General features: G+C 35.0%; 1 protein-coding gene across 9 annotated transcripts in view; it reads right to left on the bottom strand.

Moving 5' to 3' along the window:
* RSRC1 (arginine and serine rich coiled-coil 1) overlaps window positions 1-19018 on the bottom strand; it is a 443255-nt gene that overhangs the window by 221473 nt on the left and 202764 nt on the right. For all 9 annotated transcript variants that reach the window (XM_059065529.2, XM_059065528.2, XM_067033908.1 and 6 more), the window contains one exon: window positions 446-482. In XM_059065529.2, coding sequence (XP_058921512.1) covers window positions 446-482 — 37 coding nt within the window. The remainder of the gene's footprint in view (window positions 1-445; window positions 483-19018) is intronic.

The following is a 19018-nucleotide window of genomic DNA, read 5'->3' as shown; positions in this document are numbered from 1 at the left end:
ATTCATAAAGCAAAGACATCAGGAAAAACAAAGCTGTGCACTTCTTTCAAAGCAGTTAAATTGCTAAAACATACCATATTTATGCATGCAATATTTGATTGTGTTTTTCTTAAAGCACAAGCTTGTTTTTGTCAGATCAAGATTTGCCAAAAATTCTACACCAAACACTTTTCTTTATAATTAAAGCAATCATCAATCCAAGGATTGTCATCCATTTTATTTCATCTCCACATCAGAAAAAAAAGTAATTTAAAAAAAATTTTAATTCCCTTGAAATGATAAGATAAATGAAAATGTAAGTGCCTTCACGTAATAACAGTAAGCTGACCCTTTGGGAAATGGTTGACTTTCTCAATACAAGGTATTCAAAGCTCATTCAAAAGTGTTCATTTAGAATGCAGATATCAAAGATGATGCAAATGTTCAAGAGAAAATTAGAACTTACCAGATGTTCTAATCCAGCTTTGATGTTTCCTGATTCCCTAAAATAGAAGAATAAAAGTTTAAAATAGTTGTCAAACCCTTGTCTGCTATAATTTATGTTTACCTCAAAAATATTTTACAAACCCTTATAATTTTTTCATATATCTTTCCTAATGTTCATAATAACATTGTTTTTAAGGATAAAACAATTTCCTTACGGAACAGATAATTTATTTATATCTAATAGTAGTACTACTGCTAAAATTGATATTCGTCTAGTAGAAAGAATGTTTCAGACTTTTCAAAGTCAGTGGAGAACAAAAAAGAAATCAAATGTGTTATTTTACTATTTGCACACTGTCTTTATTTTACATTAGCTTTTTCATTAGAGTTTATGTTTTTTCAATGTTTATTATCAAAATGTTCAAACATACAGATTCTATCCACCATCTAGAGTCTACAATTGACATTTTACTACATTTGCTTTATCAAATATGCATCCATCAATAGGTGCATTTTTATATAAAAAATAGCCACAAAAAGAATGTTTGTGAGTACATAGTTAAATAAGTCAATCTTAAATTTTTTCCTACCATTAATTTTATCAACTTAGTGCCCACTACAAATCAGAAACTAAGACTACTGTACTATTTAAAGGCAAAAAAATCACCAATGGAAACACAAACATCAAATATCACAATATATTTTAAGTATTTAATTTCTTGCTTTCCACTTTAAAAAAGAGTACTGATGAAACTAAAAATACAAATAACTGTGCAAGTAGCAAAGATAACTTAAATACACATTTGGTGAAATATGGCAATAGTGAGATATTTTTCCTGATTTCGGTCAATGCTAATTTATTAGTGACAAATAGACTTTGACTTTTCTCACCCCAACAAGCATTATTTGAATTCCATCATTAACATCACACCTTATTTGTTTTAACATAAAATTATACTTCTACCACATTGCAGAAAATAATTATGAAACATCCAACAATAGTACTGCATTCATGATGTTTAATCTTTTCCCCATACCTCTTTCTTTCTCTAAAAGGGTCCCAATTTTATTTCTTTTCTCTTTATTTTGTCTCCAACTTTTTTTTTTCACCAAAAATCTACTTACTTCTGTTTCCTTTGTCTTGCTATACAATCTTTTCAAATTTCCCTGTCTTTTCCCTTTGGCTCTACTGCTTGAAAACTATACTCATGGCTTCCAACCTTTGCTCTCACTGCCCAGTCTGGCATCCTGGGAATAAATTCCACTGTCTACTGATTAGTACTCATCTTAGCCATGCTCTCTTCTGCTTTCTGCTTCTGGCAATGCTATATATTCAACATTTAAAAATTTAAGCATTTCTGAAACTTATTCTCTGGATGCAGTCCTAATGAAAAATGACAGAAATAAATTGTAACAAGGTGTCAGAGAAGGCCAACAGCTACATAAATAATTATTTTTACCTTTATTATTTTAAAATTAATGTATTTGTTGGAGCTGGAAGACAGATGAATCTTAAAGTTTTCACAAGAAAATTCTCATATAACCATTTGTGCAATTTAAAATTTAAACAAAAAGAATAATACATATAGTGAGACATCTGACAGTGTAATATGTATTTATGTGTATGTATACAGGTTACAATAAAATTAAATCTTCTTCCCATCAGTGACTCCCAGTTCTCAATCACTGATATTAGTTATTTGTTTGTCCTTCCAAAGATAGTCTATGCATGTGTATGCATCCTGCTGTGTGTGTGTTTCTCTTCTTCTTCTTCTTCTTTTTAACCCAAACAGAAGCATACTATACACACTGTTTTGTACCTGAACTTGGCAATCTATCTTGGAGCCAAGTATATTTATACTATATAATACACATCTACTTAATTTTTCCCCCATGGCTACATTGTCACATCATGGTTCTTATTAGAAAATAATGCTGCAATACAAAAGAACAAAAATGCTCAGATTCAAAGTACAAGTCCATAATTCATTATCTGAAACTATTGGGGTTAGACATGCTTCATTAGAGTATTTTGGATTTTAAGAAAGGTAATAAGGTACATATAGTGTATGTCATAAAACACTGACAGCAAGGCTTGAAGAAGCATCTCATCATCATATATTTTAATAATTCTGAAAGAAACATATGAATGTCCACACAAAGTGGAATAAACAAAGACTATAAACAGCCTCATCTCAGGGTAGGTTTTGCTGTCAACTGACTTCGTCACAAACTTAGGGAAAATTTCCCAGTTTTCTGAGTTATTTGCATTTTGGAATCAAGGATAAGAAAAAGAAAGAACGGAAGGAAGGAAGGAAGGAAGGGAGGGAGGGAGGGAGGGAGAGGGAGAAGTGGGGGGAGAACAGGGCGGGGGAGAAAGCAGGAGAGGGAGAAAGGGAGGGAGGAAGGAAAGGTTGGCTAGGTATTGCTTTGTTATGTTTCCAAGTGATTCTTTAAATTAAATAATTCTAGGAAATATGGATTTTGAATGGAATGCCTAAAAGAAAACTAGGCATCATCCTTGACACATGACCCTTTCCTTCGCTACCAAATGTAAACAAATGTAATCAACCACAGGGTCTTGGCTAGCCAACGTCCTTAATTATCACTTAGATTTAACTGCTTCTTTCTGTCTTCACAGTTATGTCTTATTTTAGGCCATCATCTTTTCTCTCCCTGATGACTGCAAAGCTTCTTAATGGGTCTCAGTGACCCCTGCCTTGCCCGATGTCAATTAATTCTCCATAATACATTAAGATCTTTGTAAAAATGTAAGCTTGATCATGTCAATTCCCTTCTTAAAATCCACAATATACTATTACACTCCAGTTTACTAATTCCCTCTGTTATTTTGCCAAAGCTATTATCACATGGAAAGTGGCAGCAACAGCCATAACAAACTACTAACCTTGCTTTAATCAGCACTGAACCACTCACTCTCTCTATCTGAGATGTTCCTTTTGTCCCAGACTCCTCTAATCCTCATCTATCTAAAATATAAAAACATTCTTCAGAACTCAACCTAAACAAAACCTCCACAGGGGAAACCTCTTTTCCTCATAAATGAGGTATTGAACTCTCCCCATGTGTTCACATCACGAAGTTCTCACACTTTATTATAAGTACGTATTTACTTTCCCATTGACAACCACTAAAATGAAAACTCCTTGAGAACATGAATTACATCTTTCCAATTTTTATATCCCAGCATCTAATAGAGTGCCTGAATCAGAGTATGTATTCAACTAATAAGAGTCTGACATCTAACCATCATTAAGACAAGCTTAGATAGAGAGTCAGTAGCAACCATCCCAGGTCTCTGGGTGGTCCTACCCAGCTCCATACCACTCAAAGAAGGCAACTGCAACAGTGAGTTGCTGTTTGGAAGAATAGTTTTGGGAGCTGTGTGTATGTGTGTGGTGGGTGGTAGGTGGTTGTTTCGCTTTGTTTTGTTTTGGGTTCTTTTTGATAAAGTAGGAGGACACAATGGAAAAGTGGTTGACTGAGGCCAGAGTAGAACAATTAACCTGGAGGAGCACAAGCCAGAGCCTAGACTTTCACCCTTCTCCTTTGATTAAAACTAATAGCCAAGGCAGCCGAATGTTGCAAGAAAATAAAAGAGAAACCCACAAGGAAAGTTTTAAGATCTTTGAGGTGTGTAGGCACAGGAACAGAAAAACAACAAAGAAAGCAACCTCATCCAGAGAAAACAGATCGAGCAAGAATATAATAACATTCAAAGATAAGGGAAGATTTTTAGAAATTAAATATGAAAAACAGTTATGAAAAAGAATCAATATGAGATAATGGGTATTAGAAATACAGTAGTTAGAAACTCACAGGATGAATTGAAAGCACAATAGCTACAGACCAAGAATAAATTAGTGAGCTGGAACATGGGGTAGAAGAACTCTCCCAGAAGGCATAGGAAAGGTATGAAAGACAGAACAAACAAGAGATAAAATTAAGAACAGGAGTAGAAGTATGAACATCTATATAATAAGAATCCTAGAAGGAATGCAAAGACAAAATAAAAGAGAAGAATTATTTGAAGAAATAATGACAAAAATTTCCTAGATATAGAAATATTCAACTCTTAGATTGAAAGGGTACACATAGCAATGAACAGGACAGCTAAAGAAAAATCCACAGCAAAACATAATATAAGGATAATTAAGACTGTAATATTATAGATCAAGAGAAAAGTCTAAAAGTTTCCAGAAAGAAAAAGCATACCCCTCCATAAAGGAAGACTAGCACTGACATCAGACTTCTTAACACTAATGCTAGACAATAGCATATTAACTTCCAAGAGAAAGTGTTTAAAAAAGAAAAAGAACTGTAAACCTAGAATTTATATTTAGTGAATAAACTGTTATTTACATTAAAGGAAAAATAAAGCAATTTTCAGCATACATAGTCTCAGGAAATTCAAAAGTTCTTAGGAATGTAATGCAATAAGAAGAGAAATAAAATCAGGAAGAAGCAAGAATATAAAGCAAGTAAAGGCTGGCATAGTACACAGTAATTATTGTAGTCTTAGTAATCAGTGACTAAAAAGAAAACTAAAGAAAGGTCACCTAACAATCTAGAATTAAAATGCCAGAGAAGCTACTTCCCTGGTGGCGCAGTGGTTAAGAATCCGCCTGCCAGGGCAGAGGACACGGGTTCGAACCCTGGTCAGGGAAGATCCCATGTGCCGCAGAGCAACTAAGCCCGTGTGTCACAACTACTGTGCCTGTGCTCTAGACCCCACGCACCACAGGTACTGAAGCCCGTGTACCTAGAGCCTGTGCTCCGCAACAAGAAAAGCCACTGCAATGAGAAGCCCGCGCACCGCAACAGAGTAGCTCCCTGCTCAACTCAACTAGAGAAAGCCCACATGCAGCAACGAAGATCCAACGAGGCCAAAAATAAATAATTTTTTTTTAAAAATGCCAGAAGATTCTTAGATTGGGTATGAAACAAATCTAGCAATGTGTGATTTACAAGAGACATAAAACAAAAAGGATCCAGAAAGGTTTCCAAAAAAGAGATAGTAAAAGATATAACCAGGCAAACATGAATCAAAAGAAATTTGGGGTAGTGACTTTAATGACAAGATATATTTAAGCCACTTCCCCCTTCATATATATATATTTTGATATGTATATATTTTGCTATATACATACATAAAAGGCCATTCTCTGCTAGTAAAAGATACAATAGATCAAGAAATTTTCATTTATATCCCAAAGGTTTGCATGTTTGTAAAGCTTAATATGTATCATAGATTGGGACACCAAAGTTTCAACAAGTTCTTCATGAAAATCAGTTTTCTTTATTTAGTCTTACTTTGGGCAGAAAGACAAGGGAAGAGTGGCCATCTGAAAACAATGCAGATAAAGCATCATGAGTACATAAATACTACATTAAACAGCATGATGTATAATCCTGGTTCTAGAAGCAAAATAGTTGAATGAGCTTGGGTAATAATCCAAATTCTCTGAAGCTCAAATTGTTCACCTACGATGTGAAGATTTTTTAACACTTGCTTTACCTAACACATAGGGTTGCTGTGAAAAAATAAGCAAGATAATGTATATGAAAGTACACAGTAAATTTTAATGTGCTATAGAAATCTGTTATTACGGTAGATATTTAAATACAAAAGTCTTAAGAGTGGTTCCAAAACTCTTAATGAATTTTTTTAAAATAGAGAGGCAAGATTCAAGACATTGACAGAAGGATCTTGCAACAAATGGGATAAAGACTGTCCTCTGTAGTGGTCTGTCTCTTGGGTTGTCCCTGTCATGACTTCATCAATATTTGTGCAACTCCTTTTGCCCTGTGCTGAAAGCAGACTTAATTCAATTATAGGTCTCAAAACTGATAAAATGGTCCTGAAGTGGAAAATGGGAAGAGATTATTGGCAAATGAATAAAGATTTGTATCGAACTAACACACAGGAGTACAGCAGGTCTTTTTTTAATCATTCCCTGTCTTAAATCTTCTGGGAACCATGAGTTTCCCTTCCCCTCATGCAGCACATCGATTTCTGAATTAGACTGCAATATTAAATAATTAATATACTTGCCATGATTGATGTTTTGCATTAGTTGAATATTAGGTTATCAATCAAAATCCACTTGGTTTAATGTAATAATATTGAAAAAGTGTCACGGGCTGTTCATCCAATTTGTAGTTGAGGCAGCACAGATAGTAATGTTGGCATAACACGAGGCTTTAAAGCAGGAAATTCAGTGGCTCAACATGTATGAGGCAGACATTTTGAAACTAACAGGGAGAAGACTGAGACTATCCTAAATAAACCTTGTGGCACCTGTCAGTGTCAATGTTAGTTCTCCTTCCAGTAAGAAGTTGCCATACATCAATCATACCATGGCAGGCAAGAAAAAAAATTAAAATAATGCTACTGATTTACCTTTGTGGCAAACAGATTTCATCATTTTGCCAAAGGAAGCATGCTCTAAGTCTGGAAATTGTTGCTATTATAAAGCTTATATAATCTTAAGAAATTTCTAAACAAACTGACTAAGATTTTTTAGATCTGATCTTACTAGGAAGGGATCAACTTTTTTTTTTTTTAATATGAGAACAAATTACACCAAAGTGATCATTCAGGTTTTATAATGGTATAAGGGAATCTGGTCAAGGAGCCACAATTAACAATGATATTTATTTTGAAAAAACAGCATTCCTTTTGATGATGGCATTCTCCTTTCTGTCAATATTTTGTATCAAAATTGTCAAACTATTACCTTAGAAAAATATTTTTAATCACTTGCTTCTCCTAGTAAAAGCAAATTTTTCTCATCATTCCCTATTAAATCAATCTAAAATCTATTATGAAATTACTTATAAAAGTAATATTTTACAACATATTTAATAAACAAAAGACGTCCAAAAGAAAAGTAAGTTTTTTAGGTGGGAAGCAGAAAAGTAACAAAATAAATATAAAGCAAAACTATGTCATAAAGCAAGCCAAAATACAGTGAGTATTTAGTTATAAAATAGAAACTATAATACATGTAACTAAATAAAGTAGGATTAATGTCTCATTTCACTGACCAAGAAATAAAAGATTAAATGTATTTATAACCAGTAATGGATTGATATATGTATTAACCCACATAAAATGTGCACATATACAATAATTATGAAAAACAGAGTTTAACTCTTAAGTAATAAAAATTTTTACAGGTTTTTTGGTTATGAACTAATAATATTATTCACTTTTAAAAGATTAGTATGCTGCAGTTTTCTACAGCTATAAGAGATAAGATCACAGTTAATTTTTACTCTTTCTCATAAAGCAAAAATCTATGTGAGCTGTTTTATTTTATAATGGCAAAGTTTTTAAAAACCTGAGTTATAAGTTATAAAAATATATACATCTCCTATCTCAAATTATAATTGATAAATTTTCACATGTATAAGACCTTTTTCTGTTATGTATCAAATGTTATGAATGAAAACTTTAGTAATACTATAAATCTAAGAAAAACTTGGTTCAAATTCCAACTCTTCTACTTAACTAAATAACTGCAGAATATATACCTTCTCTAATTTGCCATTCTTAAGTTCAAATCAAGGATTAAAAAGATAATCGGGGGCTTCCCTGGTGGTGCAGTGGTTGGGAGTCCGCCTGTCGATGCAGGGGACGCGGGTTCGTGCCCCGGTCCGGGAAGATCCCACATGCAGCGGAGCGGCTGGGCCCGTGAGCCATGGCCGCTGAGCCTGCGCGCCTGGAGCCTGTGCTCTGCAACGGGAGAGGCCACAGCAGTGAGAGGCCCGCATACCACAAAAAAAAAAAAAAAAAAAAAAAAAGGATAATCGGCATGCATATAGAAGTCACTCAATAATTACTCGTTCAATATGACAGACTAAATAATGGACTGTATTCTACTTTCAAAATCAAGAAACATCTTTACAGATGTTAGCTTTTTAACCACCTTAAAATCTGTTTCAACTGTAACACCTATAAATGAAAGTCAGTCTACTTTTCAAATAAATACATACAAAGAGCTTGGCCCAATGGCTAGCATCCAATAAAAATACCATGTATATCTTGACATAAGAACATTCTTCTATCCTAATCTCTTTGAAAGGAGACAATTAAAAAGTACACTGAAAAGTAAGCAAAAATAATTTCTTAATTACCTAATTTTTTAATATTTTACCTCCAATAACCAAAACACAGACTATCACCACTAAGTTCCAAACTAGAATTCTTAGTTTCAACTTACTAGGTTTCGTTAGAATTCTCAGCAATTTTCCCCTGACTGGAAAATATCTTGCAAATTAGTGGATCTAAGTGTATATTCTTTGGTTACCACAGTTCAGAATGGTAGTTTTCAGACATTTGTTTTTAACAAGTAGTTATTGATCTGATTATTATTTGCAATAAATTCTGCTCTAGAACTCATAAATCATGTGCACAGACAAGTGTACTATGGTTACTGAATTTAATGTGTACTGTTCTAAGATTCTTTAATTAGTTTTACAAATATTAGTGAGCATCCATTACATCAGGACAAGTTTAAACTGAACATATTAAACAGCTGAGGACTTATGATACACACTGAGCTTATTCCAATGGGAAGGTGAACACTAAGTTGGTATGTATCATAAGTTATTTATAGTATTCAGGTAAAGAAGTTCTGCATGTCACAGAAAGGGCCTACATGGGAAAGAAAAGAGATTTCAATATTTTTCAAGTTATGCTCTAGACAACAGTCTCAGATGTAGAAAGACTAAGAGAATTCATCACAAGTATATCTGATCTAACAGAATTGCTAAAGGAAGTGCTTCAGACCAAGGGAAATTATACTAGAAAGAGACCTGGAACATCAAAAATGAAAGAAGAACAACAGAAATATATTTATTGAGCATCCTCATACCTAGGCTCCGTGTTAAATTCTGAGTAGATAATAAAAACAGTAACAACAAAATAAACAAACATCATCAACAAAAAGTACCTTGGATGTTTAAACTGTATTGTCAAAGCAAGACTAACGCATGTAATAGTTCACATCCAAGCCAGGCAGTGAAACTGCATGTGAACATGCTACTTATCTGCTATTTCCACATGCAGCACTAAGGTTCATAATCAATGACAATCTTCTTTCCCACTGAGGCCAAATGTAGCTCAAGAATCTTTCTCAACACTGTGCTCTAAGGAGTCACTGCCAGTTGTCTGCAGTTAGCAAGTGAGGTACAACCTATTCATCACCACTCCCTTCAATCCATGTTCTTGACCTAAGTTCAAGAGAAGTTCAGAAGAAGGAGAAATTGCCGTATGTGTTAGAATGGTTGGGAAATATTTAAATGAGGAGGGGTAATTTTAGCTGGATCCTGAAGGACTGACTGCATTTGAGCAGAGTTGGTAAGCAGAAAAGAAGAGGCAGGAAGAGCAAGCCCAAAGGTCCCAAATGACCTGTTAGAGGTCAAGTAAGGAGAGTAGCCTGCCCAGAGTAGATGTATTAAAAGGTCATATTTCTATTAGTCTTTAATTTTAAATAATTTTTATTAGGTAAGTTTTCTGGACTATCATGTACTGTTGTGCCTGTTGTTTAGTATGGGGGGGGGGGTGGTCGTGAAGAAAGGAAAACCTAATGGGGCAGTAGAAGCTAGAAGCTATATGCCTTGGCCAAGCAGTGCATCCTAGTGTGGTACTGCATCCACCAGGAGAAGGGACAGCTTTTCCTAGTATGCACAAAGGTGCCATATGGACAAGCAGTCCCACAAATAATAAATGTTTATTATAGAAAAATTCAAAATCACATCTGGTTCTAATGAAGAAGAAAATAAAAATCACCTGAAATCCCACTAGCCAAGATAATACCTCAAGGTATTTTAGTTTTTTCCTCCCTTCGTATGTGTACACACAAACACACTTTTTTCTTACAAATATGGAATCATCATTGATTTGTTATGTACATAGCTTAGATTTTTTCACTACTTAATTATACATTATAAACAGCTTCTCAGATGTCAATAAATATATTTACGTATAATAGTTTCACTGTTTACATACTATTCTGTTCATAGATGTACAATAGGTTAACATATCCATTAGTGTTGGACATTTGAGTTGTTTCTGATTTCTTTTTTTTTTTTTTGCGGTGCGTGGGCCTCTCACTGTTGTGCCCTCTCCGGCTGCGGAGCACAGGCTCCAGACGCGCAGGCCCAGCGGCCATGGCTCACGGGCCCAGCCGCTCTGCGGCATGCGGAATCTTCCCAGACCTGGGCGCGAATCCGTGTCCCCTGCATCGGCAGGCGGACGCCCAACCACTGCGCCACCAGGGAAGCCCTGATTTCTTATTCTAAATAAAACTAGGATGTAAAGAAATAATTGATCATTAGATTTTAAAATCATTTATGAATTTTATGTTATGTTTTGACTTCCATTCATCCATCCTTGTTTAAGATGTTACTGAATAGATGATCAAAAAATTAGGAAGTCAACTAACAAAGTAGAGGACACTTAATCCAGGAAATGGGGAAACATCATAGAAGAGTCGTGAATAGAAACAGTCCCAAGAAGAAGGCGGAACGAAGTCCCAGAGTGACAGCTCTACAGCAGGCCTGGCTGAGCCTGGGACAGGAAATACAAAAAAAAAAAAAAAAAAAAGGCATGAGAAATGGTTACATACTCTAGGAAACAAAAACATATACAAGGAGCCACAGTACTTGGATCATCAATGAATGATATTTATATAGTCATATTAATGTAAACATGGATCATAATTCAATAAAAAATAATTATAAGATGGTAGAACAGGTGGGGTGGGGACTGTAAAAGAACTAAAATGTCATCCAGCATTACAGGCTTCTAATAAATAATGCCTGAAATTGACAAATTGATGATATTTAGAACAATGGAGAGATTCTGCCAAGAATTAAACTTGCCTGCCTCTGGGAAGTGGGATAACAGCGGTCAGGGAGACAATAGGGGATTATTGTTTAATTATACCATGTTGTGCTACTGACCTCTTAAACTGTTATGGATGTGTTAATTTAATGGAAGTTAAAATTAATCTTTATTCTTTAAAAATATAGAGAACCTGGAACATCAGTGGTGCTCAAAAAAATAGAAGCTGTCTATTTTCCTTGAAATTCTGAAATACATCTGAAATGTGTTCATCATTTAGTTTTAGTTCTCCCAAAAAGCAGGGTCTGAGACAAGGACTTGCAGGCAAGTGGTTTATTTGGGAGAATGACCCCACCGAGTTCAGAAGAGAGGATCTGGAAGAATGAAATAGGGAAAGAGGAACAACTAAACCAAGCATGTGTTATTAAGCTGTTATGCTTCTGTGGGCAATTGGAACTCAGTCCTGCTGAAGATCCTCTGAAGAACTATGTGTCTCATAATTGTCTGAAATTGCAAGAGAGAAGTATTTATCCCCCAGCTCTGGTCCGCTGTTGGTCAAGTTTGCCCCACAGAGTGTTAACTCCCTAGCACTTCAGACTGCCCATAGTACAGCAGGAAGCCCAGGGCAGAAGGCAGGAGATAAGTGATGCAGCTGAGTGAGGCATGGTCAGACACCTGCACATAGCTGTTTGCTGAAGCAATGGCCAGAAGCGGAATACAGACTGAAAGGAAGTAAGCTGGGGGACAAAAGATGACCAACATGTATGGTTAGATGAATGTACATATGTGAATTCCAAGCTACCTCTTATTTACCCTCCACAGTCCCACTTTCCCCTATACTCCCCAAATCTAAAAATACCTTTGGTGGGGAAAGGGGGAGAGGAATAAATTTGGAATTTGGGATTAATGGATACACGCTACTATATATAAGAGAGATAAACAAGGACCAACTGTATAGCACAGGGAACTATATTCAGTATCTTGTAATAACCTATAATGGAAAATAATCTGAAAAAGAATATATTTATATAGAAAATCAACTATACTGCAATAAAAAAACTAGGATTTAAAAATGAATAATTGATCATTAGATTTAAAACTCATTTATGAATTTTATGTTATGTTTATTTCACATGGAGGACTGGGGTAAACAATTTTTAAAAGGGGAAATAAACCAGTATATTTCTTCTCCAGTACTTAAGCCTAAATAATTTAAATTTATATAATTATTACATTTGCATAAATATAAATTTGTATTTAAACATAAAGTATAGTTATCATTTATAATATTTAAATACAATTAAATATAAATATCTACTTTCAAGGAAGTTCATTATCGTAAAATAATGTTCCTACAGCTTCCTACAAGCAGTATCTACCTATACGTAACAAAGTAAACAATTCTAAATAGAAGATAATACATATAAGTATTCTACTAACATCTTCAGCTACTAAAACTGAGAGAAAATGCAACACATGTATATTTTTCCTAAGAAAAGCAAACTTCCAATAACTCAGAAATTGATTATTCAATTACTAAAGTCTTTTGTTGCTTTTTCTCTTCCCTTGGTTGTTCTCCTTTGTAACTACGCTGAAACTTTAAAAGGAAACAAAAAACTAAGGTATGATTTCAATCTGGTAAGCACCTACAGTGCTAGGAAATAAAACTACAGTACTAAAATTCTTTCTCTGCTTAGTGAATCAAAATAAACTCGGCCTATAATTCAAGAGTCCCCTCAAATCAAACAATTTGCCATTTCTTAAAGATCTCTTTGCACTTCTCAGCACTTAAATCTTTGATCATATTATCTAAGTAAACTGACCTTCTTAGAGATTCCGCCTCTGAGGAAATACTGAGCAGTATGTGCCAAGCGCTGTAGTAAGTGCTTTACCTCGGTTAGCTCATTTAACCCTTATAACTTTATTATAAAGAGATAAAATTATTAACCCTACTTTATAGATGAAATAACTGAGGCTTAGAGAGGTGAAGTAGATCACACAGTATACCGCTCAGCTATTAAAAGGCAGATGTGAAGCCAGGCAGCCCAAGTTCACTGCCCAAATTTTAATCAAGAGAGAATTTATTACTGTCTATCTGTAAAAGCAATAACTTTAACAATGAAACAAGATTTTACAGTATTCTCCTACTAGAACTATGATTGGGAAAGAAGCTGCAAAGGGGTAAGGATTTAAGTAAAAAAGAACAATGACCTTTAATGATAAACTAATATATACCAGGTGCTGAGCCTGGTCATTTATACTTATAATCTCACTGAATTCTCGCAATATTCACAAAATGAAAAATCTGTATAAATGGCTAACAAACATTCAGGGAAATAATATAGTGCACAGATCTGCAAGATAAAACTAAATGCCATTTTTCACCTAGGAAACAAGCAAAGATGAAAATAAATGATAATGTTTGTAATGCTGGCAAAGGTATGGGGAATCAGGACCCTCATATGCTACCTGTGAGAGCAGAAAATAGTACAAGCTTTCCAGAGAACAAGAGGAAATGTTCCACATTTTCAATAATACACATAAAGCCTTTGACCTGAAGGTTCTACATCTCTGGGCTTAACCCAATGTTAAGAGTCACAAGATACTAATCACTCCATTGTATTTAATATAAGACAAATAACAACAACAAATTTGGAATAAATTAAATGCCTAATAATGGCAAACTATGAAATAAAACATGATAATATCCATACAACAGAAAACCATATACCATTAAAAATTATGATGTAGTTGTATATTTCCATGAAAATGTTCTTATGGCATACTGGGTTTTTAAAAAGAGCCTATTACAATATGGCATGATGTTATAGTTGTTAAAAGAAAAGTATTATACATGCATGTGTATAATATGAGTACATATGTGTGTGTATCTACGTGTAACTGAAAGGTTACAAACCTAAAATGTTAAGAATATTTAACAATGGATTCTGACTGATTTTTATGTTCATTCTAATGCTTTGCTTATGTGTTTTCCAAAATTTCTTCCATGAAAACACATTACTGTTGGTCTAATTTTTTTAAAGTATTTTTTAAAAAGAATCCTCACAGCAGCTCTGTGGAGTAGTACATTATCCTCATTTTGTAAATAAGAGATCTGCTTAGAGTAGAGTAACTTACTTAAGGCAAGAAAGTAACTTGCTAAAATGACCAAAATTGCTCTATCTGGATCCAAAGCTCATACTTTTTCTTTTTCAATAGAAATGCTGCCTGCTGTATTAGATAAAATAAGGCTAGGTCTATACTGAACCCACACATTCCCTGTTCTCTCTACCCTTGAAAAAGATCCATATATTATCTGTGTACATGCCTGTTATCTTCAGTGTTCGCTTTAAAGACTCAGTGTACATTTCTGTCCATCTTTAAACTCTCTACAGTGTTTAATACTAATAGATTTTTTCTAAATTTGATACATGAATATATAAGATAAAGATGAATTAAATTTAGAGTTGGAGAATGTGAAACTGGAATAGAGCTAATGGACATAGTTATGTCCATAACGCATGAGATAAATGGAAATGGTAAGCCCTTCAATAATTGATCCAGATTGGTCCAAGTTCTGCCACATTCCCTTCCTTCCCATTTTATCTATATTAGTTTTGGTTCCTATCACTTCACACCAAAATTCCTCCAGCACTCTTCTCCCTAACATTAATGTCTTCAAACCCCAACTTCATGTCTCTGTCTGCTTTACAACCTGTCTGCTTTACAACCTATAATATCTGGCTAATAATTTTCTACTACTATCCAAAGTGTACCTCTTCTTAGACCAGTCCATTATCATTTCCATAATTCCTTTTTTGCTCATGCATTCATCTACCTAAAACAGTCTTCCTCTTCCTTGATACATCTTCAAATTCTATACATTTATTGTACTAGAACCAAACTCCCACTTCTACTATTTTCATAATAATTTCTTACATTTCTTAACATATAGTCACTCCTTGCATTCAATAAATAAGTCCTAGAAACTTCCAAGTACCCTAAGTTGTGAATGTAATAATGCATGTAAAGTGCTTGGCGGATTACTCTAAGCATATATTACTAATTATTATTAACATCATTATTACTATGCAGACCCTTCATAAGCATTGCTCAAATCATTAAGATCAGAAGGAAACAAAGCCACTCTGAGATAAAATGCTGAGCAGTCAAATGGTCTCATTCACCAGCTAAGTGACATGACTCCTGAACATCATCCTGCACATGTGCCTTAATATCATGACACATGAAAATTACAAATTCTCACATGCAACATAGGCCCCCTTTGAACAGACAGAATATTAATCTATGGCTACCAAGGTCAACTGCATTACCCTTACAGAAAATTCTCCATAGTCTAGTGCTTACACATTCAGTACTTATTTTATATGGCTTCTATGTCTGTATCCATTCCTCAAGTTAATTATTTGTTTAAGTAAACCTTCTGCTTTGTTACCACATGAAGCTTTTCAGTAAGTATAGATTCTTGGTGTTCAATGTCAATCAAACTCTAACTTTCCCCAAACTATACATTAAAGAGAAAAGTCTTCAGGTCTTGGGATATGGTTAACTAAAACGATTTATTTACATATCACTAACATTAGCTAATGTTCACAAAATTAGAATTGGAAGGTCTCATTAGGAAAAGCAGAGAAGGAAACAGCCTAACAAAGTATTATAAATGCTACATTAGAATTCTAATTTCATGAGAGTGTTTCTTGGGGGACTAAGAGGGTGGGGAAAAGGTAGAAACTGTGGACAGCAGAGTCCAGGAAATACTTCATAGAGGTGATGCTTGGGATTCCTTTGAACAAAGGCCATTCCAACCGAAGGCCTCTGGAATCAGCTCCTCTGGCTTCTTCAAGGACTTTATACTCTTTCAGTTATCTGTTCTCTGTTTCCCACCCTGTACTGCTACTGTGGAGCAATCAGGGGTTAAGGTTGTGAGTTAGGACAATGAGTCAAACTGAAAGTAACCATCAAAGCTTTATTTACTTACAACAGTGCAACCAAGAGGCAAAAAAAGAGTCTAATGTTCCATTCTTCCCTCAAAGAACAGCATGGGCGAGGGTCAGGTGGATGCACTGGGGCGGGGAGGGGGGTGCATGTGGCAGGGGGTGGGAGGAGGTGAAAGGGAGGATGGTTGTCTCACTGCTGAAGAACCCAGAGCAAAAGGTTCTTGCCTCTTTATGGATCAGTGAACCATGGGGAGGGAAAGGGGGAAGGGCTAGGAATGGAAAAGTACTGAATCAAAGTACAGAAAAGTACCTCAGATTGCAAATAAGGAGGGCTCTGAATGGAAGCCCCTGGGCTAGGAACAAGAATGCTTTATGGTTGGGTCTAAAAGATCACACATAGAATTTTGGCCTGGAGCTGGACTCCTCAGCTACCATCCTACTTACTTCTCTGCTTCCCTCAAACTTTTTGAAAGACTACATAGACACTAAGTCTCCACATTCCTACCTCCTAACACACATCCAAAATTTTCTCTTGCTAAAGTCATCAGCAGTTTCTCCATGTTACCAAGTCCAAAGGCCACTGTATCATCCTTGTCTTTATACACTTCTCAAGAGCATTTAATACTGTCAAACTCTCCCTCCTGCACACTCTCTCCTCACTTGTCTTCTATGCTTTTACATCATTCAGGTTTCTAACCTTTTTTTCAAAAAATGATTCAAGTCTCCTTTGTAGGTTTATGTTCCTTTCGCCAGCCATCAAAGGTTAGAGCTCCTCAAGGCTTGGTCCTAGGCCCTCATCTTGTCCTATACTTTCTTCCCAATCAATCTTGCCCTCATGCACAGCATTAATAGCAACCCACAGGTAAATAACAACAACAAAAATCACATAGTCTTCAGAAGCTCCAGATCCATTCATCCAGCTATCTATTTGACATCTCTATTTGGATGCCTCAAAATTCAAAAACAAAAATTTTTACTCAATTGGCCCAAAAATGAACTCTTAAGTTCCTCCTTCAAATCTGATTCTTTTCAGTATTTCTTATTTTAAAAAGGAGTCACATCATTTATCCTCAAGCCAAAAACCTAGGAATCAACCTCTTTATTTTCTTCTCTCTCTCCCTCCATAGGTAATCTGTCACTAAGTCCTATTGCTTCTACCTCTTAAATAACCATAGAAACTATTTATCTCTACTTATCAATTGTCACCATCCTAGTTGACCTACCATCACCTCTGGCACAGTCTGTCTTAATTCCCTCCTAATTATTTTCCTCACTTCCACTGTTGTTTCCCTACCATCTACCTACCCCAAAAGAGACAGTCTAATTATGTAAATATGGATCACATCATTCCCCTGCTCAAAACTCTTCAATGCCTTTCCATTGAAGCCATCATGATTTGGCCCTCCTACCTACATCATTTAATCATTCATTATTACTGAGCACAACCTTTGGGTCAAATTCTGTGCTAGGTATCAGGGATACAAATATGAACACAGCAGATTGCAAGGTTGCAAGGAATTTACAGATAGGTATGAAACACACACAACTTACACACAAATATATAAATTAGTAACTGTGACATGCATAACATTAAAAAGTACTGTGAAGAAATAATACAGGAACCTATAAGATAGAATAATAGGAATATAAGATCTAGTGTAGAAGGTCAGGGAATTCTTCCTTCATTTTATTTCACTGTTATGCTCACTCACTACACCCTTCTTCAGTCTATTTCTCATGCATTCCAAGCTACCCAGAATCTGAATACTATTCCGATTTAGGTGAGCTATGAATCCAAAGTAATGCAAATATAGGAAGACCAGGATTATCCTAGGAACTTTGAAACAAGAGTAAATTAAAGACAAGAATACAAAGATTATTCTAGGTGATAGTAGCAATGGAATTCAAGTCCAGTGGCAGCAGTACTGGTGGTGATGGTGGTGCCAGTGCCTGTATATTAAGTATACTGATACCATGATATAGCAGTCTTAACTCCTGATCATTTTCATAACCTGGTTTTCCAGAGTTCCACTGATTACAGAAGCTACCCAACAGTGCTACATAATCTATGTTTGTTTACTTTAGTCTTCTCTAATAGAATCTAAGCTCAGTGAAGGCAATTTACATGTACACAGGAGGGAATGGTTTATGGTAAGTCCTAAAGGCTTGAAATAGCCTTGCATATAAGAAAAACTTTTGTTTTCTGTAGTTCATATAAAATGAAAGGACAAAAGAAGAGTCTTCTAGGAGTTATTTTCTTACCATAAATGGTTTTATATTCACCTGCATAAAATAAAAAACTAACACTGAATTCATAGGCACTTTCCACCAGATATTTAATAGTAGTATTTGTGGGCCAATAGAGAATTTAAAGAATTGCCAACTATTCTCTTGAGACAAAAGTCCAAATCAGGGGTCAAAAAACTGTGGCCCATGGGCCAAAACCAGCCTGCCACCTGTTCTTGTACAGTACATAGTCAGAATAATTTTTATATCCTTAAATGGTTGGAAAAAATAAAAATATTTTGTGATATGTGAAAATTATTGAAGTTCATTTTACTGTCAATACTTAAAGTTTTGTTGGAACACAACCACACTCATTCTTTTTTTTTTTTTAAGGGTTTAAACATTACATTTTTCACAAGTTTTGCAAATTTGTCAATCTAAGCTTTTATTCTGCTCCACATGTATTTATGCCACCATCAGTTGTAATACATGTTGGCAGATTCCACACTTCAGGTTATACAGAATTAGTGTT

Source organism: Kogia breviceps, chromosome 5 (genome assembly GCF_026419965.1).
Source record: "Kogia breviceps isolate mKogBre1 chromosome 5, mKogBre1 haplotype 1, whole genome shotgun sequence".
NCBI classification, from domain to species: Eukaryota; Metazoa; Chordata; class Mammalia; order Artiodactyla; family Physeteridae; genus Kogia; species Kogia breviceps.
The sequence above is the reverse complement of the archived record's forward strand: the minus strand, read 5'-3'. Positions and strand labels throughout refer to the sequence as shown.